The sequence below is a fragment of the Seriola dumerili genome, unplaced genomic scaffold, assembly GCF_002260705.1.
Source record: "Seriola dumerili isolate Sdu_G_001 unplaced genomic scaffold, Sdu_1.0 BDQW01001124.1, whole genome shotgun sequence".
NCBI classification, from domain to species: Eukaryota; Metazoa; Chordata; class Actinopteri; order Carangiformes; family Carangidae; genus Seriola; species Seriola dumerili.
In genome coordinates this window covers 4,480,211-4,505,037 of record NW_019175379.1, presented here as the reverse complement: position 1 = coordinate 4,505,037, position 24,827 = coordinate 4,480,211, and the positions used below count along the sequence as shown (strand labels likewise).

The 24,827-nt window shown below is 42.8% G+C and overlaps 1 protein-coding gene across 1 annotated transcript; it reads right to left on the bottom strand.

Annotated features, from left to right (window-relative positions):
• Positions 1 to 1,270: 1,270 nt before the first annotated feature.
• LOC111237936 (enhancer of polycomb homolog 1-like) lies at positions 1,271 to 24,715 on the bottom strand. The gene is made up of 14 exons (XM_022767254.1): positions 24,336 to 24,715; positions 17,498 to 17,657; positions 15,183 to 15,328; positions 14,634 to 14,840; positions 14,218 to 14,366; positions 12,783 to 12,936; positions 11,410 to 11,568; positions 11,069 to 11,158; positions 10,720 to 10,868; positions 8,733 to 9,157; positions 4,785 to 4,906; positions 4,162 to 4,303; positions 2,780 to 3,191; positions 1,271 to 1,970 (listed from the first exon to the last, which is right to left on the bottom strand). Exons 1-14 carry the CDS (start codon positions 24,486 to 24,488, stop codon positions 1,898 to 1,900), a joined length of 2,541 nt encoding a protein of 846 aa, XP_022622975.1. The 5' UTR covers positions 24,489 to 24,715; the 3' UTR covers positions 1,271 to 1,897.
• Between the last annotated feature and the right edge of the window lie 112 nt (positions 24,716 to 24,827).

The following is a 24,827-nucleotide window of genomic DNA, read 5'->3' as shown; positions in this document are numbered from 1 at the left end:
GTGTATCATGTTGTCGTGATTCGTAGCAGACATGTTGCAGTGAGTGTATCCTTACATCCGTGATGCTATGCTATGCATTAACTTATAAAACCAAACTAACCTCAACTTCCTCACTTTGCACAGTTTCTGCAGTCTCAAATCTGAGGACACAAACACACACACAACCACACACACACACACACACACACACACACACACACACACGCATATAAGAAGACGCCAGAGTCTAAACAGTTCACATTTAATGCCCTGGGCTTTATTGTCTTATTTTAGTGAGAGTTCTGTCACATTTTTTTAGTCTTTTCAGCCTCCAGGTGGGACAAGTAAACCTCAAGGATATATCCTGCCATTGGACTGGGCATTCAGATTCTGACAAAGACGAGAAGCACTACTAAGTAATGCTGCCTTTGTGCCTAACTCTTCACAGAAGAGAGAACATAAAATTCCCCAAAGGAAGGCACCCAATACTTGTGGTTTTTGGCCTTGCAGCCGTCTGGAGATTCTTTTTTCAAAGAAAAAGAAAAAAGAAAAAAGAAAAAAAAAAAAAGAAAAAGAAAAAAAAGGAGAAGTGAGGGGAGAAAAACGGTTGTTTTCTCACGACCTCTCCGACCCCTCGTTAGCATTTTTTTGTTATTAAAAACTGGAATGATGAAACACGTACAGCGATTACTGCCCATTCACCTCCCTTATTATCACCTATGCATGAACAAGTAACAAATTAACAAAAGAATGAAGTCTTTCAATAAATGAAAAGCTTACAATCAAGTTTACCACAAGAACAAGAAAAAAAAAAATTATACAAAAATAACTCAGTTTTTGTTTTACAAAAAATGTTTGTGGGATAAAACAAATATAAAGGGGGACTCCGCTTGCATGAAAATGAAGGACAACCCCTTTGAAAACAAAATACAAAAGCAGCATCAGGATATTTATCAAAACCATGAAAAAAAAGAAAGAAAAGAAAACATCACAAAAAATAGTGCTTTAATCAGAAGCAGCAAAGGCTTCTGGGAAGAGACTTCATCCCTGTTTTGTTACTTGTGTTTGGGACAATGCTTATGCACGCTCCCGGGAAGAGAGGAGCACCCTCTTCAAGCCAACACACCACCACCTCCTCTTCATCCTCCTCCTCCTCCTCCTCCTCCTCCTCCGGGTTCTCCTGGCCTCCCGGTCCTGTATGTATGTCACCATTGATTTTCACATGATAAACAGAGAGAAGCACAGGGACCCAAAATAAATGTGAAGGGGAAATGGGGGGGGGCGAGGGCGGGGGTGTGGGGGTGTGGAGGGGGACCTGCTTTGTGTTCACAATATACAAAAATACCCAGGAGTCCGTAGCTACCTAACATTTACTACAGCACATGAACCAACAAAGGTACAGTGTACAAATAAAAAAAACAAAACAAACCAAAAAACAAAAACAAAAAAACTGTAAACACAGCACAATAAATAGATAAAAACAGCAGGCTCCGCACCATGCACATGAAGTGATAAAACTCTTCTCTATACAACTCCCACATCTCTCACACTCGCCACAAGTTACTTGGCTTTACTTTTTTTCCTTTAAGTTTGACTCCCAAGTGCAAAACATCACAAATGGACAGTTCTGTATTCAAGTAATATATACAAGGGGGATATTACAAATATGTAGTTACTGTACAGATACTAATTTTTGCCATATTCATAATTTACAGATGTCAATCTTTTACTTTTAACAGTAACAAAAACAAAACAAAACAAAAAAAGGTTTAAAAAGTATGAGAGATGAGAATTGCAAGCGAGCGGCCGCGGCCTCTCGTCGTTCTGTCAGTCTGCGTCAGAGTCCTGCTGTCCCTTTTGCATTCCCGATGCTACGATGCACAGCACCTAAAAGAGCGGACTCCTCGCTGCACCGCTACTACGTCACCTCCATGGCCACTGTGTTGTCTGCTATACTGTTCAGTGCTGGCTTGTCTTCGTCGTGATTATCCCTGCGGAGAGGGACAGGAAATAGAGAGACATTAAGCTTTCTGTTACCTTTCACGTTTGATCTCCTGTGTGGCCGGCTGTTTTGTCGAAATTAAATCTTTAACTGTCCCAGATCTCGGTGGACAGAAGAGCTCTGACGTCAGTTATTGCAGCTTTTCTTTCAGGCTGATTTGTGTGGATTCTCAGCTCTGCATTATCTCTGGCAGACGCTGCATTGGCAGTATTTAGATAGGTGCCAGGTCCAGCTGAATACTTAAAGAAGGGATTTTATTATTAATGCAAAGGCTTTACTGTTGATCATCCAAACAAATGTTACATAAAAAGGAAACCTCATAGTGCTGCAACAATAGTGAGAAACTTATGCTAAATAATAAATTCTTTTCCTCTGGGTCTGAATATTTATATAGTCTTGTTTTTTCTTTGTTAATGTGCATGTGCATCATCGTGTCTGAGACGCCGCCATAGGGAATCAAACTACTGTCTGATCGCCCCCACACCTGTGGAGGCTTCAAGTCTGTGCAGCTTTAGTTCTGGTGTAAACTCATTAAAGACTGTGGCTAAACGTAGGTTTATTCTGCAACAGCATGAAGTCAATAAAAACAAATGTCTTTTGTCGTGTTTTATGTGAGATCTTATAAGAATAGATAAGATGAGATGTCGTACGTCTGATACGGAAATGAATGGAAACCCAGGTGAAATATGTTGTTTAGTTTTAGCTTCAGAGGAGCCAGGCTAGCTGTTTCCCTGTGTTTCTAGTCTTTATGATAAGCTAAGCTAATGGACATGCCACCCTGGTGGAGCAGAGTCTCACCTTGAGCCCATGTCCATGGGCGATGCTCCGGAGACTTTGGGCATCTGCAGGTTTGTGGTGGCGGACAGCTTTAAGGCAGAGGGTGGCACGTTGCCGAGGGTCCGGGGGATGTGGCGTCCGGCCAGGCTGGCGGCCGACGGCACGCTCAGACAGATGTTGTTCCCGATGAGGACCTGAGTGGTGGCGGGGGTGGCGTTGGCGGCGCTGCATCCCAGGAGCCCCAGCGCTGCTGCCGCATGGGCGCTGGGCGTGGAGGTGAGGGAGGTGGGGACGGCGTTGGCGGGTGAGGGCGCGGCCGAATTGGAGGAGGGCTGGAGGAAGGTCGGGGCTGAGGAGGCGGTAGTGTGTGACGACTGGTTGGTCTGGTGAAGCGCTGCTGTTGTGCTGGAGAGGTGCAGGCCTTTAAAAACACCTGTTTGAACAGGAGAAAAGTTCTGAGATAAAAGCAGCAGAGTGTAGTAAAACACCTTTCAGTGACAAACCACTTCACGAGCTGCTGCTGCACTAATGCAACCTCATACAACAGCGCTGCAATAAATCCCGTCTTAGTGAAGCTTATAAAGTTCAGATTTTGACGCAACTCTGTGTTAACTGTTGAGGCTGCTGGTGGTGATGTTGCTGTAATGGACTGTATTATATTGATAATTGCTTTCAATGTTTTTTCCACCCTAGTTTAAACCCAAGGGGAAGAGGGAGGGGGCTGCTGATTCTAGGTCTACATCTGCTTCAAATGTGTAGTTATATGTTCATTTGGAGTAAAGTTTTTCCAAACATTAACCACTTCAAATAAAACTTTCCCAACCTTTTTGGCTTGGGTCCCCTTAAAATGAACCGATTCCTTCTTGCACCGCCTCAACTCAGTATGTGAGTGTGTGATAAGCTGTAAGCAGCTACTTTTTCTTCATGAATTGATTCGTTTGGAGGATTTTTCAAGGCTTTAAGGGGCAGAAAGTATCCAGTATTAGTTTAATTAGTAAAATTTGAATTACCATATCGTGGCAGTCTGCCTCCGCCACTCAGAGTAGTTTCAAATTACATCACTGTTTATCCAGAGACATAAAATATCAACCATTTGGGTGCAACTTTGTCAATTGGTGTGTGAAGTCTTGAGTTATGGCTAAAAATTGTTTTGTGAGGTCACTGTGACTTTGACCTTTGACCCCCAAAACCTAATCAGCTCATCCTTGAGTCTTCATGAATGTTTGTGGCAAATTTGAAGAAATTCCTTAAAAAGGTGTTACTGAGACATCGTGTCCACGAGGATGGGACAGGTGTATGTACGTGTGTAGGGACAGACGTACAACTAGAAAACAATAAGTCCGGCTCTGGCTGTCGCCGGCGTGGAGGCATAATTAACCAATAATATAATAAGCGACACTCACCTGCACCTGCCAGGACCCCGTTGACTCCGCTCGCCAGCACCAGCTCCTCTTTGGACTTGAAGGCCAGCAGCTGGTCCGTGGTGACGAGGGCCGAGGCAGCAAACTGGGCGCTGGCCTGGTCCAGCGTCTTGGACACAAGTGCCTGGATGGAAACCGAGAGAGAGAGAGAGAGAGAGAGAGAGAGAGAGAGAGAGAGAAAATATGGGTCTGTGCCAAAGACTCGACCGCTCTGCTACAATGTAATGAAACTGCTGAGCTCAGCGCTTCTCCTGGCAAACAGGAACCAAGCCAGTGGCATTAATACTGCTCGTGGGAATGAGGATGTCTCTCATTTCCTGGGGATGGGTGAACTGACCTTCAACTGTAAATGATTTCCATATTGGGAGAACTCTGGCTCATTTGCGTCTATTTGGGACCCGAGCAGCAGAAAACGACCCCATAAGTTCAGTTAACGTGGGAGAAGTAGATACAAATCCAATTCAGACCAGATATCAACACCTGAGAGATAAAACCTTTGTCCTCTTACGACACTTATGCCCACAATGTCTTGACACCTATCTGCTTTTTGTGTTATAAAAACTTTTACCACAAGGCTTTTGAGTTGTGTGTCCATCCTGACTGACCTGTGTGTTGGTGGTTGTTGCAGGGATGTTGGCTTGTTGCTGCTGTTGGCTCTGCTCCAGCTGCTGTTTCTGCATGATGGCCAGCTGCTCCTGGTGCTGCTGGTACTGCTCTGCTGTGAACACTGTGAACAGGAAGGATGAGACGTACCAGTCAGAGGCAGGATTCGGGAAAGTTATCCGTGTGTGTGTGTGTGTGTGTGTGTGTGTGTATGGGGTTAATTTGGTGGTTTGCAGCTGAAACTTTTGTCCATGTTTTCAGACACAATAACAGACTGAACAAGTCTGGTGTGACTGGCATGTTTTTGAAGGTCAGTACATGAAACGCTATTGTACTGAAGTTGACCTCAGTTCATATTCATCAGTTTTTACAAAAACCAAAATGAAGGTTTTGTATTTCTGTACAAATTTCACTCCGGTCAGGACGAACAAATTAGAGGGCATTAAAATATTTGCTGAACCAATAAAAACAAGTTATTTCAAAGCTACAAGGAGACATGACCCCCTCACAATGATGTGGAAACTACTTTCAAACTTCAAATAATTGATACAAATAACATTCACAATCATCACCATCAATATAATCTGAGACAGCTTTTCAATGGAAATAATAGTAACTGTCTATACAAGAGCAACGCCTCAGGGAGCTTTCAGAAAACAAGAGCACTGTGGCACAACAACACAATGGTGTAGTCGTAGGTGTGTTGCTTACCTATCTTCAAGGTAAAGAAAAGGAAAGTCCGGTTTGAAGGTTTATCAAACACAAAGTCCCACAGACACATGCACACACACACAGTTTATACTCCTGAGGCCTGACTGTACAGCTTTCACTCCTGGTTGCACAAAGGTAAACGCTTCAATGTATTCTACCTTTGGTGTGAACTTGCACATATTTGAGTGGGGCTGACGATATGCTCATGTCCTGATTCAATACTAACAGGATATCTAGGTGCCGATTTGATATGTATTGCAATTTTTAAGGAGTCTGCAAGTACTGCGACTCACTATTTCGATTTATTGTGATTTATTGTTTACTTTTTAAACACTAGACCATGGGGGAAGAAGCTCAATCATACACTTCTGGAAACTAGGTATATCTTGAGTCATATTTGCATTTATTGCATACTATTGTAATTAAGTTAAATGACATACTGTTATGTTGAAATGAATCACCTGGGACAACTGGTGCTTTTGTTCTGAAGCACCAAGCTTATCTTACGCAGGAAGTGCTGATGTAGCTGCTGAGAACTTGTAGCTTCCAGTCAACAATAGTTAGTTTACCTGTTAGTAGTCAGCAGTACCATGATTTTTCCCCACCTTCCCCACCCACCTGATTGGTCAAAAGGGTTAATTGCCAAATAACGCTGCATTGTGTCGCAGAAAAAAGTATCAAGCCAGAACCAAACGGGTAAAATTTTCACATCTGCTCAATATAAGATGTCAAGGACATGGGCTGGGTATCAAACCTCAGTGTTTTCTTACTCTTTGATAACCAATTTTCTGTTTAAAATCATAATTTTGCAAACTAAAGGCAATGTCCTTGTACAGCTGATGTGTTCATATGAAAAAACAAGGGTGGCTTCGTAAAACAAAAACACTAAATTCCTAAATCTGTATGTGCTGATTTTCACCCATCCTTGCTGTGGGCAAACTCTATATAACAAAGGTATATATATTCAACCACCTTACACTTTAATTACCGAAAGAACCCTCAATAGGAAAATATTTAGCATTTTTCCCAATAAAAAAAATCAAACACAGGCCTACACAAATAATTTCTCCATTCCACACATACTAATTTCAAAACCAGATGTCTTCAGCAGGCCACATTTTCATAACTACTTTTTAAGATATTTAAAAGTTCAATTGTCAGTGTCAGAAAGTCTTGCACAGAAGTTACCGTAAAGTAACACCGAGGTTTACAGCAACAAAAATGCCACAGAAATAAATAATTCTTTAACATATTTCACAAATATTATATAAATTTCATTTTTGCAAAATGTTATATTGACCAGATTCAGACTCCTCAGATTTGTGTAGAAAATCCAAAATTGCTGATCAAATAAAATCAGATGTTCGACCCTAAACTTTGCCATGGTATCAACAGATTATCAAGTTTAGAGAACAGGTTTTTATCCCATGTAATTTGCTTGACATTCTGCCATCTTCCTTCACCAGCTCAATGTGGTTCAAATATTCAACAACCTCTCTGCTCTCCAGCCACCAGCCCAGACTCACCCTAGCACATCTCATGAATCTATTTATACAGCACCATTTCTAATTGACTCCCCTAAGCCAGGGGGAGCAGGAATTAATTTATTATAATATGGAACGAAGGTCTGAAAGCAGAAAGTTCATGTGATTTAACAGCAGTATGGGAGCCCCGGGCTGCAGCGGAGCAATCTACCTTGGAGGCACCTCATCAAAAAGTGTTACACAAGAGCAGCAGCAAGCCACGACCAAACACCGCTGAGCTGGCTTTGAAAGCCAAACTTTTTTTTAAATTTTTTTTTTCCCCCCTTACTCCCCCTCCTCATCACTCCAGATTCACATGCACAAAATCATTAAAACAACCGCACCTCACATAATTTTATGCATGGAGAAATTTTTCAATTACATCCCTCCACATGCACACCACAAAGGCAATTCTCCCAATTCCTCTTTTTGTACTTACTACCCTTTGTACTGAGAGATAAAGAGCTGAAGTCTGACAGAGAGGATCGTCTAATAGTCAATGCAAACAGCCTTTCCTGCCTGAGCTCTACACAAACTATAAGGAGAATCTTTTCAGACTGTCATTATACATTTAACTTCAATTAGGTTTGGGTTATATTTACGCATGCTGGGTGTATGTGAATGGTCAAGCATGTGTGCATTTTCAGGCGTGTTAGTCTGGACTGAGATCATTTTCGTTTTAAAATGAACCATTTCAAAATGAAAACGTAGCAGAGCCAGAAATTTGTCATCCATCAACAGATTTTGCTTTGCCGCTTACACAGAGGTTGTTACCTCTTAAATCTATCTGGCAGAAAATGATGCAAATCAGAGAATAGGTCTCCGTTAATGGAAAGTTTGGGCTTAATTTTTATATTCTAATCTTATTTGGACTTTAATTAACTGCATGAGCCAAAACAGAACTTCAAATCTACTTACACACACTTGTAAAACTATGAAAGACTCTAAGGTTTCCAGTAATTTCGACTATATTTCTTTGTATATTGATAATACAACATATCATATTTACATCATGAAATTGGTAAGGACTCTCTTTCAAGACTCTTGTGATAAGTATAGGCAGCAATAACAGGTTATGGACTACCACAGTATGTCACAAGATCAGAATGTGAAAAAATGTGTATAATCATAAATAAAGTTGCCAGTAAAAATAATGAAATATTCTAGAAACAATGGCAGAGACAACCTAAGAGCAGTCTAATGCCATCAATACAAATAAATATAACTGATCTAAAACTGTCAGACAATAAATTAATAACAACAGATTCCAGAGCCTGAAGATTTCAGACAAACACTTTGGCAGAAAGAAGTCTCCCGTTCCTAGCGGCTGTATGTTGACACCTGATAACAAAAGTTTCCAAATGAGCTGAGGGAAAACTGTTTCCAAGCTCAGACTGAATTCAGCACCTTCTTTAATTACAGCAGAGAGTGCACAAAGGACCACTGGGCTTTGCTAAATTTACTCCGAGAACTACAGCCAGAAACACTAACCTTGTGGAATGACAGTTTATCAAAGCTGTGTTAAATGAACTCCTTGTGATGCCAAGAAACCTTTGCATACAAGCAATAAAGCAATAAAATAAACTGTTCCACTGTGTTCGGACCAATGAAAATATTTAGCTGTACAAATTTTAGACGCACGATGCCAAAGATGCCAAAGATGCCAAAGATGCAAAAGAAAACACTGAGCAGTGTCGAGGAAGAAACAAGACTCACCGTGGACAGGGGTGGGGGCCGAGCCAATGCGGTTCTGGGAGCCGGATCCTCCAGACAAGGTCCGGGTTAGTCCTGACACTGTCCGGCTACAATCCCTAAATCCTCTGCGAGACAAGTCTCCGCCACCCAAGGGGTGATGGGATAGCGTCCGTGGTCTGAAGTGCCTCCAGCGGCAAGATTTAATGTTCAAAAGAATCTGGCTGAGGTCCATAGGTGTTGGCGATGGCGACGACGACAGGGATGATGAAGAGGTGGGGAGGTGGGAGGAGCTGGTTGGGTCCGAGGTATTGGTTTCTGAGGTACTGGTGTTAGAGTTGCGGAGCGGAGAGCTTGGAAGTGGTGAGGCGAGTGGTTCGGGTTCCGGGTCGGAGTCCAGGCTCTGACAGATGTTGTCGAGATCCGTGTGCGCTCTGTCCAACAAGACCCTGCAACACAAACCCAGAATCATCATAACAAATCCTCAGCCATGACCACAAGTCATCTGAGGTCTGATGAAATGAAAAACATGCTGTAGCCATTATCAGCGCATTACAACATCAACATTGTTTGGTTATGACTGCACTATTGCACAAGTGTGGCTGTTTCTTGCATACCACTCATGTAATTATAATGTCCAGTGGGCCAGTACCAAACATAGCGAGGTACTGCACAAAAAACAGGGCAAAAGCATGCAGTTCTACCATGAGTACAGAGCAGAACACTTATATAATGGAACATAAGTTCACCACACAGCCACGTGAGGCTGAGAGGAGAGATGACACTGCTGTTTTTTTGTTATTCCAGAGCCTTACCGTGAGTAGGGCAACATTTTTTTTTGTTTGGCCTGAGGCTGATGCCAGCAGAAAGGCCATGCTGTTACTTACATCAGAACTGTACAGTGGCATTTTTAGATGTACAACTAAAAAATTGTGCGGCGTTGGCTGAAATGTCAGGGAACCACCACAGTCTTCAGGATACACTTGTGCATGTCTGTATTAAATTTCATAGAAATCCTTGTTGAGACATTTAACTCTGGAGCCAAGTGTTGGAAAGAACAACAAATCAAAAGACCAACACTGCAGTCCCTACAGGCACACTGCTAGTGTAGCTAAACAAACACACTAAGCTCCGTGTTTTCTCACACGATCGAGTGTCGCTATCATAAGTACACATCGTATTGAAGAAGGCATTTTAATTCATGGGATAAACCAATCCCTTCAGTCTCCCTCGAGGTGGGCGATAAGGTCGACTGCAGACAGAAACAGAACATCGCTGATCTCATGTTGTACATCTGTGAAAGATGCTGCCGGACCCAGTTGGTCTCCTTGACGACACCTAGCGCTGTATTAGCTGCTGGCTAACTCACCCCTACGGTCACTGTGCTTCATATGATGATCTGTGTGCTGACTGAGGAGATATTAGACAAAGCTGGAGGATACGCTTCTGTTTAAAACTCAGCTTTCTGATGTGTCTACAGGCCACAGTGGCAGGTGAATCCCAAAATGGGATTGTCATGTTCATCATTTTACCGGCCAGCTTGATATTTATAATAGAATGCGCCCGCCAAATGACGGCTGGTAACCTGCCAAAGAGCTGGTATGGTAAACAACCTCAGCAGCTACTGCCAACACTTGGCTGAGTTTCCCCCCTGCTCAGTATTGGTATTGGCATCATTCCTACACACATTTAATTTCATATTTCTACATTTTCTCAGATTTTTCTTCACTGAATTTGTATATTTTGGTATGACGGAAATATAATGAATGCAAATAGCACCTGGGCAACAAGTTGATCATAGCACACTACTTATTCTTTACATCACAACTGTTAGAAAATATGAAGCTATGCATCCATTCAAAACTGATCAATTTTTGATTTTGCCAAATGTTCAAGACCTGGAAACAATCCCCGTTCATTTCTGTCTGTGTACCTGCAGAACAATCTGAGCATCGCTGATCAAATCTCAGCAGGTGTTGAGGAAATCAAAAAACAGCAAGAATGAACTCACCTGCCCCCTCTGCCCACGCGGCGCCGTGCCAAACCTATGCAGCGCCGTGGCATGTTGAGCGAGGTCAGACAGTAGCGGAAGCGTGGGTCGCCGAGCCCGCCCTCTGACGGGCTTACCCAGGGCCAGTTGCCACTCTGGTCAGGATGAGACTGAAGGATGATGAAGAAGAGAGGCGGGAGGAGAAAACAGGGGGAAGGAGGTGATCAGATATTAAAATTAAGATGAAATAAAGAAATGGCATTATTCTATCCAGCAGTGTGTGGAAGACTTAACAGCCAGGGGAGCCAGACTGGTCAGCCTGCTGTTGGCACTATAAATAGAAGCACGGGAGTCACAGGAGGGCACTCACAGCGTAGTACTGACAGCCAGCCTTCCTCCTGAACGCAAAGCAGCCATCTGGGTCATTCTCTTCTTCTGCCTCTGAAGAACCTGAATGGATCTACACAATAAAAACAACTCAAGTTAATGAAGAGCTCAGGAATGGAAACCATGCACTTTTATATACTTGACATTATCAGTGTATTGCTGGCCAAGCATGACTTTTAGAGTTGCTGAGGAACAATGGCTGAGTGATAACAGCTTTCATCCTCTTGTTCCTCATTTGTTAATATCCACATGGAAATTGGAACTGAAATCATGTCACAACAAAAGAAGAGTCATTCACATTCGCCTGAGACAGAATCATGTTACCTGTGAGAATGGTTCTTCGTCTGAGCTGGGAAAATCGTACTGGTTGAGGTCCTTGGGATTGAACACCGAGGGCCCTGAATGTTGAGGTGCTGACAGAGGAGGGATCTTGGGTTTCTTTTCGTATTTCCTTTTGGTTCGTACTGCCTCCGTCTTCTCCGGCTGTGAAGATGGAAGTGAAACAGTGTTAAAACAGTCTGTTTAATTGAAAAGGCATTTCAAGATGCAAAGCGATATTGTTGGTGCTAGCCCAGTGTTGGTGGTCTATGAACGGAGAGTGTGCGTAGAAACAACAGTGAGTAAAAGAGGCATTGATATGCAGATGGCAGCACGTGCCAGATGCCACTGCCTAGCCAGATGGCTGTCCCCCCCTCCTCAACCCACCCCACGCTACCGTTCACCCCCAACTTCCCCAGTGGGACGACCCCTCCCTGTCTGAACAGACTCCAACTCCACTAGGATTAGTCAGATCCTATTCAGTCCTTGGACGTAGGGGACAAAAGCAAACAGAGAGGCAGGGACTCTGCAGTGAAGAGCTGCTGTGTCAAATCAATGGAAGAAATGAGGGTTAGAGTGATGAGGGAGGAGGGGGCAGAGTTAAAGCAAAAATGAGCGTCTGTAAACAAAAGGGAAAAGTCAACCAGCTGGTAGGGTAAGACAGGGGGCTGGGGGGGTGGGTAGTTGCCTCCCTGCAGGGGAAGAGGAGGGTTGTTGGACACTGGAGCTAATGAAGTTATAATGAGAAGAGGTGACACAGAGTTCACAATAATGAAGTACTTACATTAGCTCAGCCTTATATTACATGTTTTTGAATTTCAGCACATAAACTATGTACCCTTCCCCCTCAATGACATAAGTGTGATTACAGGGCATCAACATTGTGATACACAACTGAGCAACAACACGAGCATGGTAAACTACTTCCTTCAATACTTATGTATATATGCATTATTAGATCTTTTTTACCCTTATAATTCTTTTCAATAAAAAAGTTAAATCACTTCTGTAAAGAAAATCTTACTTTAACAAATAAACTTTTTTAAACGTATTTTTCTATTCTAAAAATCCAGTAATGTTCTCACAGTATGGCAATGATTTTCAATAACAATTGCCATTTAAAATGGTGCACCTTTTCAACAATGAAAATGCCAAGATCTCATTTCAGTCACTGTTCAGTGTGAGGTACAGTACATTGCAGAAATCAGCTCTTGACTCAGGTGAAGGACAAACGCAAAGTCAATAACATTCCCCAGTCTTCCGCAGACGTTCTGTTCCGACACCCTCACTCCTCACGAGCTGAAAGGGACGGAAATCATTCTCCACGTTGTTTCTGACGTTAGCCACTGTGTTGTGTTGTGTTGTGAGTTTGGCCTCACCTTCTTGTAGTCCTTCATGTCCAAGTGGTCCTGGTGTCTGTACTGGTTGCTGCTGGACAGGGGAATGATGGGGATGGTGTAGACGGGCTTCACGAGAGCCCGCTGCGCCAAAGCCTCTGCCATCACCTCGCTGCCAAAGTCTGGCATTGCGTTCCTGACAGGCACAGAGAAAAGTGTAGATGAGCTGGTGAGTAAAAGGAGGCGTACTTCCACATTAGATTAACATTTACTACAAAGACTGACATATGGAGACACCTGTGCATACTGTATTGTGATTTATACCTCAATATCCAGGAACATGATTGCTAATTAATGCTCAAATGTCAACACCATACAGCCAGAGCCAACGGACAGCCCAAAACACACAACTCTGAGACTACAAACACACACACCACGCAGTACACCTGGGTCACTCTATGCTGGCGTAATATTATGCAGTGGGCTGGAGAAGCTATCTACTGAGGATAGAGTGGTCCAATCTGGGAGTGAACACTGGCGGTGATGCGCGGGCAGAAACCAGGCCGGGATAACAAGAGGAAATTGAAATGTCACTATAAATCAAAAGCACTTCAAGGAGAAGGGTCCAATTTAAGCTCACACTGACAGCTACTTTCAGAGGAAATTCATTCCATTCGGATGTCATGTTTAGATGGATCGCAAAGGCTCCGCTGAGGAGGAAAAAAGGACAATTCAAAGTGGAAGCTCACGAGATAAAAAATAAATAAATTCAATACACAAAATAAGAAACATATAGTCCAGTGTACTGCCTAACAGAGTAGGAAAAGAAAAACTCCAACTGCCACAGAGAAGTCAATGAGCTAATTTGCTCCTGACACTACTGAATAAACAGGGTGAACTCAAAATTGATAATGCATGCAAAACAGTGTACATGACTGTGCCCTCAATTAACATGAGCAGCGAAGCCTGACTTTACAGAAAAACACGTGGGTGACTGTTTGATACCATCAATCTTGCAGACAAGTGTCCTAATGGCCTCTACTTGGGATTTTCAACTTGATGAGTAAACAAAAGCCTAATCAAACATGTAGGTTAACCACATAAGCCAGCCAAAACACCACGTGTAGTAAAAGGTCTGACATCGTAACCATCTCAGCTTGAAGGGGGATAAACATGTAGTGATTTTTTTTTTTTTTAAACCTTATCAGAAAGTGTTCCCAAACTACTCCTAGAGTGACAGAACGAGGGCACAGCTGCAAAACAGCATATTATCCAAATAAATCTGTTCATGAACATCTGTCGTCCAATTAGACAAATGAAGCATCCACTTCCCGATACGACTGCATTCTAAAGCCCTATGAAAAAGCCGCGTAATAGCAGCTAGTTGCTCTCACAAGGTAGTTGGTGCAGTGCAGACAACCACAACAACCACTGCCAAACTCTTTCCTGTCCTCATTCCCACTCTGATCTTTCTTACCTCTTCTCGACAATCTCCAGCGTGAGGTGCAGCAGTTCCCTCTTGCTCTTCTCTCGCCTCTTGATCATCTCTAGGATGGTGACGGCTCGGCTCAGGTCTCTGCGCAGCTTCAGCATCTTCTCATACGACGCCTCGTCATTCTTTCGGTTCTGAAAATGGAGCGGTTATGATTCAGACGCACACCAACACAAGTGTTTCCATTTATATTGAAACTTTTTCTGATAAAGTCTCTGAAACTTTTTTTTTTTTTTTAAATCTGCAATTTTAGGGTAATAGGGTCAACCTACACATCAAAGCTGCCTTTACAGCTATTGATATCTGAAGAAGAGCATTATAGCTGTATGAGATCTTACAGATCTCAACTTCTTCCATTTATTTTGTCGTCTCACTCATTCTTCTGGGCCGCGGACTCCTACCTTTCTGGTCTGCATCTTCTCCGTCCGTCGGCGGAAGGCCACGTAGGGGTCGCTGGTGCTAGAGCCGTCCCTCTTCTCCTGCTTGACATTGGGGATGAGGGAGCCACCCTTGCAGGTTTTCCTCTTGCGGCTCCAGTAGTCGAACACCTCCTTGATCAGCTCGTCGTCCTCTTTCAGCAGCAGTTTGGCTTCCTGCAGACTTACAAGCTGCGAAGCAACAGAGGAGTGACCAAGTCAGTGCAGGTATTCACGAGTCCCATGTATAACAAAGAAATAATAAACAAAACACAGAGGAACCTGGTGTTGTTTAAATTTAAGCAGCTACTAGTTGGAGCAGTGGCTTTCTGTAAATGTTAAAGAAACCAAGGACTGAGGCAATGACCTCTCAGATTACCAAAACACAGGGTGAGAAACTCGACTTTATTTGGCGCAGAGTGAAGCACAATCTGACTCGATGGGCTTATTTATTCTGTGTAAAGTCAAGCCAGTAATGTGTTTGTGCAAATACCCTGAAAACTAGTCATTTCCCCCACACAGGTTGACAAATACCTGCTGCCCACTGCCTTTCTCCAGTCGGTCTATCATTTCTTCAAACTGCAGGGAGGTGATTTCCATCTTCTTCTTCAGCTTATTCACAAACGTGTCATCCTCTGAATCTAGGTCGTAGTCTGGCTGCTCTGTATCCAAACTGAAAGCTGTGAGATGGAGAGCAGTTGGTTACTGGAGAAAAAGACACAGGACTCAACAACTAAACACAACTTCCCTTCTGTAAACGCTATTAGCAAGCTGTGTTGTGCACGCACACATTGAATAAGTATCAAATAATCAGGACATATTTAATTTTAACTTTCACAGGAAAACTAATTTTTCATAAATACTGTGGCTGATGACCCAAGATAAAAATATGTCATTAGGAGACTTAATGCCATGTCATGATTTTATGATGCAGAGCCATTTGTATTTAGCAGCAGTACATTTAATGCAAAGTCAATAAACATTAGCCACAGGGTATAAAATGCTCAGTCTTTAACTTCAGACAACTGCTGCCAAATGTTGGACAAAAAATAAACACACCATTTTATCATGACAAAGCACTGTGCTTGTGTTTGGGTCTGTGCCTTCACCAACTCAATAAAGCAGCGCTCGAGGACAAACACCAGCACCCGGGCTGGGAACATAACCAGCCACTTGCTCATAAATATTGCCTGTGACTTGATTTTTTTTTTTTCTTCCCCTTTTGCTTTACCAGTCAGTCTGGCCACAATCTCCAGAAATGGCCTGGGGAATCTCCAGACAATAACATATTAGTCTGCTAAAATGGGGAAAGTGGTTGTCTGTTGTAATCCATCAGCTACCATGACCCATGGATGAAAAAAAAGTAGGTTTACTGCACTGTTGCTGTCAGAGCGCCACTATAATCAACACATTAACCTGTCAAAACCTCAAGCATTTGGGAAGGTATGCAGCACTCCCACTCACTGCCCTATATTTTAACTGTTAGGCAGCAGAAAAATAGAGAGATAAAGATGATGGTGAAAGTATCTGCAACAGTGGCCCCAAAGGTTTCCCTGTTGCTGATTCAAACATACACCAAACACATGGAATTTGCTCTAATATTCAACAAATATTCTTGTTGAGAAATATTTTATATTGTGACCCTGGTTTGTTTCTTTAATGCCATTCTCTTCAGATGAATGAGCTTTTACAGTCCAGTGTTTCCCATGCATTCATGCCCTACGCATTAGCGCATTGGTTTGCTTCACGCAGTCTGGAGCAGAGGGATCAGCAAAACGGAAAGTTAAGAAAACACATGTGGGAAAGCTGAGCAATCTGACCAGTGTGATTAGCTATCCCAATTAATTTGTTTTGAATACTTCCCGGCTTGAACCGGTGCAGCTGTGGCAGCTGAAGCAGCAAGAGAGGGGCAGGAAGGGATAGCTGCAGCTAATGAAGAGAAAGAGATGTAGGAGATGATGATGAGGAGGAGGAGGAGGATGAGAACAGCAGCCAATACGAGGAGCCAGCTAGGGGCAGAAGCAGGAGGTGAGATCGAGAATAAACAGAGAGAGAGCTGTATATTGTTCAGTTATTTAATTGTGACACAGTACTTGGCAATTAAAATATTTGCAGCGGAGCACCTTATATAAAAGGTATCACCTTATGTATGGTCTCACCATTAATATTCTAATTAATTTCGCCAGCTACCACCACAATTAGATTCTAATTCTGCGGGAGACACAGCAGACACAGAAGAAACATGCCACACTTACACTGCAACTGTTGACCTGATGCTGACAACAGTTCATTTGGGTGTGTGTAAAATATTTGCAAAAAGGGAAGCATGAAAATTTTTGATAATAATACTAGTGATAGAAGGCAAACACAGCTCTTCTTTTTCTTTAACGTGCAAATTCTGTTTTAAAACAGAGCACATTGTCAGTATGATTATCTTTTCTTTCTCCACCAATAACCTGCCCCTTATTTATGTCACTTGTGGAGACTGCTCAGCTCTTTCAGATAGGGTATCTGTGATATCACAGTCTCTAAAGATAACTACCACAATATTACACAATGTGTCATGAGAGACATGCACATGTACTCTTTCACATGTGACTCTGCAGCACTTCCTTTTAAACAAATGTAAGCTCAACTAGCAGCCACTCATGCTGTTTTAATGCTAACATTGCTAACTGCTCCCTTAATTCCCCAAACTCAAACACACAAATCTCTCAATCAGCAGCCGAAACCCGGCTGAACCCATCAGACATGCCCAGCGCATTCAAACAGCAACAACATCCCCACGTGCTCACAGACCGCTAACGCAGCTAAGAGGATAATCCTGTTGCAAGCGACCCGCTACTCACGCTGTATGTGAATAAGCTGCTTTGGCATCTTGAACTCCCCGGGGTAGAGGGACTCGTAGTGCGTGATGTTGCACTCTGCCTCGGGGACGGGGATAACCATGTTGTCCCGCTTCTCGCCGTACACCTGCTGCGCCGAGATGGCCCGCTGGAGATGGTGCTCCTGGAGGAGAGAAGGAAAGCAGCTGTTCAAAATGGACTGTGCAGTTTGAGGAGCTCCGCAGAGTTTCCTCAGAAATTCCTTTCTTGATTTAGTTGTTTACTAATCTTTTTTTTGACCCCAAGAGACATGCTCGCACAAGCGAGACATACCAGTAGACAAGCGGTTTTTCATAAATATCACTTTACATGGACATGGATTGACAAATAAGAATGCTGGTGTGTACTGGGGAATAAAGATGAGCAAGACTAATTGAGCTTGTGGAAAAAATGCTGCCGTTTCATCATGAGTTTAATTAAGTGTTCGTTATTTTCCACATATACAGGAAGCCAGCAACAAGCACAAACCAAATAGAGAACCAGCATTCAAGTGCAGGACTTAACCGTGCTTATAAGTTACTGAATTGAGGTTTGCAGAGCAGGATCCTGAGGTCAGTTCACACAAGCCTCAACACATTCACAGGAAAATTACATCTCACATTAGGAGGGATTACAATTCAGATTTCTCAATGGACTAGCAGCATAGTTTGTTTTAACAGTTTGAACAAGCTATGCGGGGAAATAGCTGTAAAAAACTTGAAAACCAAAAAAACTAAACAGATGGAAATTAGTTTTCTTGATTCGTTTTCTTCAATCTCAGTATTAGTCCTGAACCATGTAAGGGGGGAATTATAGCCAGGCCATAAAAATGAATGCAAAACACAAAGCATTTCAAAACAGGACAAGGCTGCCAGTCACAGATCCTCCTAAATTCTTTTTTAATTCCTTTTACTGATTATCTTGCAGTGTTTTTTTTTTTCTTTTTTAGCTCTTATTTTCAACCTCATCTCTAATTGCTGTGGGTTTGGGAGAACATGCTATTTGTCATGGTATGTTATGGCTATATATACCATCACAGCGCTCAGTGCTGTATCTCAGAGGAATGAGTCATCAGTAGAGGGAGGGTATAGGATTTGGGGTATTGAACACAGAGTACTGTTAAATGTAGTGTCGATCCGAGCATTAAGATGAGATCCATCGTCAGTGTAGCTGCACTTCAAAGCATGTGTTTTTTGTCTTGGCATAGAAATCATTTTGAGCCGTGCACACGTAACCCTACTATCACAAAAGTGACTCATTGTTTTCATTTGCAGTATCTCTCAGCTCGAGCAAGATAATTGGAGAAAAAAATCTGTCCTAAAAAGTTTTCAGAAACGTGGGATCATGGATGAAATACCTGCAAAGTTTCTCCTGCAACAAATCACCGTGAAACCCTCACTGACTTGGCAGCCGACGCAAAGACGTTGGCAAATGAGTCAGACAGTTTGACTCTTGAACTCTGCGAGCACAGAATGTTTTCTCATTATGTAATCCGATATAGTCACCTCAAAAATGTTATATATTAATATTCATCTCTTTTTCTATGACAGATACTGCTTGCCTAAGTAACACATTACTGACAGGCCTTCATAAACATCTTAAGTGTTGGATGACTGATGAGAATGTAAGCACAGACCTACTTTCGGCCCAAGTTATGGCATTTGCATCAAAGACACTGCAGCCTGTACGCTCTCTCTGCACTACACAATCTTTTCAGGCCTATTCTCAGCAGTTAATGCAACAGATGGCCAATCCAGTCAAACTGACTAAGACCAATCTTTCACCAACAAGTACTTTAACAGGGCTCCTACTCATTTTACACATTTTTTCCCACAACAATGATTTCTTGGGCGGATTTTGAGACATGGGTCAGTGTTCCATGACCTATCAATTGTGGCTGGTAAATGCAATGATCGACAAAACCATATCTGTGCTTGGGCAATTTTTCATTACCCGAAAAATATTCAATTTTAGACATGTCAGCATTTGTGTGGGAGTTTTAAGTGGTTGGAGCCTTAAGTATAATCCAAAGCCATGAGGAGCTCTGCATGCAGTAACAGGAGAACCCTATCAGTGCTGTGAGCTGGCATAAAAGGAAGCAGCATGTGTCCAGAGCTGAACCATCTGCCCCTGGTAAGCTCATCAACAAGCCCGGTGTTGTACTTTCTCTACAACCAACACACACAAAGATAACAGCCTATTGTGTCAACTGGACCATCATGAATTTAACTTCAAGGATCTTCGGACTGAAGCAAATGAAGTGTTCATCCAGGAGGATTCAGACAACATCCATTGCCCACTGAAGCCCGACCGGCTTGTTGGTGGCTCTACATGAACATACACATACAACAAACTGCCATCTATTCACAAATCACTTACAATTTGTTAGCAACTTAAGCTGGCACGTTACTCTAAAAGCAACTGATTTTGGCATGTTCACACATGCAAATCACAGGTTTTGGATGAAAACAAAGTGGTTATTTGGCTTTGATTGTTGCAGTGTGTGCAGACTCTCCCAGCCAAACTTGTTGAGAATTTTGCACAGTGTGGTTCACTGCCCACAGAATACACAACCCCCTGCAATCAGCCACCCATTTTTGTGTGCTTAGCCAGTCTAAAACTATTGCTCTAAAACTGCAGAGGCTGTGGTTCTCCGTCCCCAGTGATCTTGCAACTTTAATTGTTAAAAAAAAAGAAAAAAAAAAAGGTAAGCTTTGCACAGATGCATACTTGGAATTCCCTCAGCTTGCTATTTAATAGCAGTTTGACAGCTGAGAACACAACAAAATCAATTCTATTTTGAGTATGCTTCTACCTTTAACCAAAGGCAGACTGGACAAGAAACAGTTTAATAAAATGTATTTTTCATGGTAAGTGTTTGACAAAGATGTATTAAGTTTCTAATACGTATGGTGGACACCAAAATATTGACCGAACCGGCTCACTGCACAATCAGTCTTAAAACAACCACACACTCAGACCTACAGGCGACTTCCAGTTTACTTTGCAATTTTTCTGTGTAGAAACCAGAGCACCCAGAGAAAAACCAACCCTCCAACCCGTACCATATCCACATTACTATGTTTCAGTTTTAAAACAGATGCGTTTTCAGGTGCGATAGTATGGACGGAGATAGTTACTGAGCTTAAAACCGTCATCTGGATGGACATTGTTTTCGTTTAAAAATGAAAGCGTAGTAGTTTAGACGAAGCCTCACAGGCTAACTTTAAAATACCACACATCCTTACATGCTGTATACACCATCACTCAGTGACAGCCACCTGTCATGGTTGTGTGGCCTGTAGTTACAACATTGATGACAAACAGAGGCTGGCAACCACAAGGACAGACTTCTGCTTCATCAAGGAGTTGTCTGCCGATATGACATGACCTTATGTAAACTAAATGAACCAATTGTTAGCCGTCTCTGCGCAGGGTTTGCTCTCTCGTGTAAGTTATCAAACTCCTCCTCATAAAATGCCCTCTGTGAACCCCACTGTCTGACATGCCGATGAACCCTGAGCCTAGAGAGTTAAACCTTGCAGATAGAGTGGTACATAAGGAACCAATTAAACTTGAGCCTGGGCCAGACATGCCTCTGCTCACTTTTGTAGGGGATATCAGCTTGGCAGATTGCAGCAGGCCTCCCTGAGCTGCCTCTGACCTAAAGATATCCTGATCTTTCACAGCTGTGATCCTCACAACTACGATTCACAGCCTGGGATTTCCTCTGTTGAGGAATTGGGGGATAAAGGGTTTTGTGAATGGCACATGGGGACGAGTAAACTAGATTATTCTAGGAACTACTCCAACAATCTGTTTAAATCAAAATTTAAAGTCAGAATGTCACTAATATATGCTTACTTGTGGAAAAGCTTAATTCATTTAAATTTGTCTGTGCTGAAACATGAGTTGTCTTTATTCTCATTCTTCCCAATTAAAAAAAGAGAAGAGCGAAGGGTTGAAGGACATTTCACAAATGCTGAAACCCACTGATTATAGGGTAATCCCGGACTACTCATGCCCAAATCACAAATATTGAACGGCCAATTCTCTTGTCCTTTCTCCACTAAATGCTCTGGGACTTCACAGCGGCAGCGCTGCCTTCAGTGATGGCCACAGATGCAGATAAAGGAGAGACAAATGAAAATCTATTTTCACAGCAACACACGTCCATTCCATTAAATGTTCCCAAGAAAAATAGATGACTCCAATAAAAGTTGCCATAGCAACTAAAGTGAGGCCTTCAACAGGTGTTTTCAGCTCATGCCGGCCAGAGGAAGTCTTGAGGACAGCGATCTGCTCAGTGAGTCAAGGCACACACACACACACACACACACCGGGTTGTGATTGATGTTTTAGCAACATCTATAATTCAAAGGAGAAGAAATCTAGCCCTTAATAAACTACCAGGAAAAACAAAAATGACATCATCCAAGCAGCAAAACATGCAACACTGTTGTTGGTCCACATTAGCTATGAAGCTGTAATGAGGGTGTGTTCCTTTAATTCAAAGCTTATGTGCTTAATGTAGGAAGTCCTCTTTACTTCGAGTACTGAGGTTCTTTTAGAATTAAAAAAGGTACCCCACCATCTCTACATAACTTAGCAAATGCAACAATTACAGACTCCCTGATTAGACAACAGGACAAAATGTTCCTAGTCATGGCAATGTATTTGCTAATTCTACTGCTTCTCGATTCTACAAACTGCAATATAACACTGAAATACAAAGTCTTAAAACAGAACCATGTGAACAGAAGCCACAGTGAAACACGGCAGGTGAATTGTTTTATGCTGTGTTCAAAAGATTATTACTGAGCGAAGCACCTCATTTCCAGTTCCACTGCAACTAATGGTGGCATACAAATTGTGCTTTTAGAGGTTATTATTTTCTGTCAGGCGTCACATCATGAATGCTGATGAAGCAGACATACAAAAGGCACATAGTCCATGATTTGAATAAACCAAAAAAAAGAGGTCCATCAGCTATAGATTCAGCTCATTCCCAACAGCAGATGTATTTTTCCTATAGTCAAACCCTATACAATGCAAGCAGAAATGGTGGGTAAAGAAAGCAGCGCATCCTTGTGTATAAATGTTAATGCGATCAATACTAGCGCCTCGCAAAGCATGCTTACTCGCTTCTTTAATCAACATAATTCTCAGCACAGCGATGCTCCATTGTTGCTGGACAGGATGTGGGTCAGGGAGCTAAGCCATGCACAGCCTTGTAGTAAAACTGTCCTCTTTATCTCTTCTGTCACTCTGTTATGTAATGCCGTTGTGTGCATGTGTACAGTACGTTTGGGGGGGGGGGGGGGGGGGGAGTCTGGCAGGGGGGTGGGGGGGCTAGGATTTCTGCTGACTTTGCGGGCCCCTGTCTGTGCTTCCCCTGTGTTTGTCTACTGAGGTAACTTGGCGGCACAGAGGGGGCTCTCCTGCTGATGAGGTGACGGAAAGCAATTCAGCAGAGCAAGTGGGCCAGAGGAGGTAATAAACACCAGATAATATACTAGCCATTAATGCCTTGTCTACAACAAACAATAACAGCCAGAGATCAGATGATAACGACAAAATATAATCCATTAATAATCCAACAGACATTGAATCATTTTATGAAAAAACTTTAAAAAGAGGAGCTTTAGTTATAAAGCCTAATCTACGGTGTGAATGAGAGTGAACTGAATACAGTGACCCCATTTGACTTACGCAGAAATTTCAAATGCAATGTATAAGCTTTATCCAACCTGACAAGCTGTGGTTCAACCACAGTGCAAATCATTTCTATATTTAAATGTGATCTGAATGGGAGTATTATGTACTGTCCTAACAAAATAAACTAGAACGGATTAGTACAGATTCCACAAACTGATATAAATATTAGACGACCTCAAAATTATCCAAAAAGTTAACTAATCAGTTATTAAACTACAGCTTTTAGCATCCAAATAAATGAATAAAGCCTAAAGATTTTGATGGTCTCAGCGCACAAAAGTGTTAAGACATCACAAAATAAATTCACTAAACTCACAACTGTTCACAAAGCACACACACAAAGCACACACTGCTCCGTTACAATGTGTACCGTCTTGCAGACATCATTATTAAAGACAAGTTTCCATTAATACATAAAAACACTTTAAATATGGCTACACCAATCGGGAATCCAAAGCAGTCTTGCTGAAAACGTGAATGAAGCCGCCTCTAAGAAAACACTTTATCCATACCATGCATGTCATAACAGATTATGCTCCCATGCCAGTGTGCAGCCCTGCAGAGGTATGTTATGATTAAATACAGGGCAGGGTCTGCGAGATATATATATTCTTTTCTGTGCCAAACAGGAGACGCCAAGTGCAGCACACATGGCAGAGTTGGAGCTGTCAACATGCAACACCTAGCTGTCAAACCGGACTTGGGGAGGGGGGGGGCTCAGTGTCTCCCCCTGGCATTTGTTCACGGAAAGTACACCACGTCCAAGGCCTATCCCCGCTTGCCTTTACCAGAGAGAAAGTCAACAAAATGGAGGAACAGATAAAAGTCACGTGACTCCTTTGTGCTTTCGGGCGCGATTTCAAGTGAAACAAATGGACACAACACGGCTCACGAATAAAATATCAAACCGCTACACCCTTATAATGACACCTGTGGTGAAACGGGGCCGTAATATTTCGTATTCGTCGAGAGCCGTCGTGTGCACTAAAAAGAAGATATGGCGGCCATTTTGCACAAGCTTGCGCAGGCAACATAGTGGCGCCCCTCGATATGAAAACACTTCCAAAGTGATCCAACACCAGTCGGGCAGCAATAAAAAACATACCGATTCCTCCTCTTTCTCCATCCCAGTTGGCATCTGCGGCACTGCCCGGTTGATTGAGGCATATTCGTGCAGGTCAGGCAAATCCTCGCAGCGGAAGACGGGTAGAGGCTTACTAGCATCCAGCGCCCGTGCCCGAAACGACAATTTACTCATTTTTATATTAAAAGATGCAGCATAAATCTATACGATCTGCTAGGAATAACAGCAGGTCTGCCTCGAGTTCTCATGGATGAATCTGTGACGGTCTCTGGGAGTCAGCCGGTCGATTGAGGGAAGGCTTGGGTCCGTAGTAGCGCGAACAGAGCCGGGCAGGCCCGGGTCTCGGTCGCTCTCTGTCGGTCTCTTTTTTTCCTAGGCTCCGCTGTTCCTCCCCGGTTCAATACGCCATGGCCAACATGGCGGACATTACAAACTCATGCAGCTCTCAGCTCGCTCCAAGCGGCCCAACCCCCTCGATCACACAAACAGCCATTCCCACGCAGTTTCGCACGC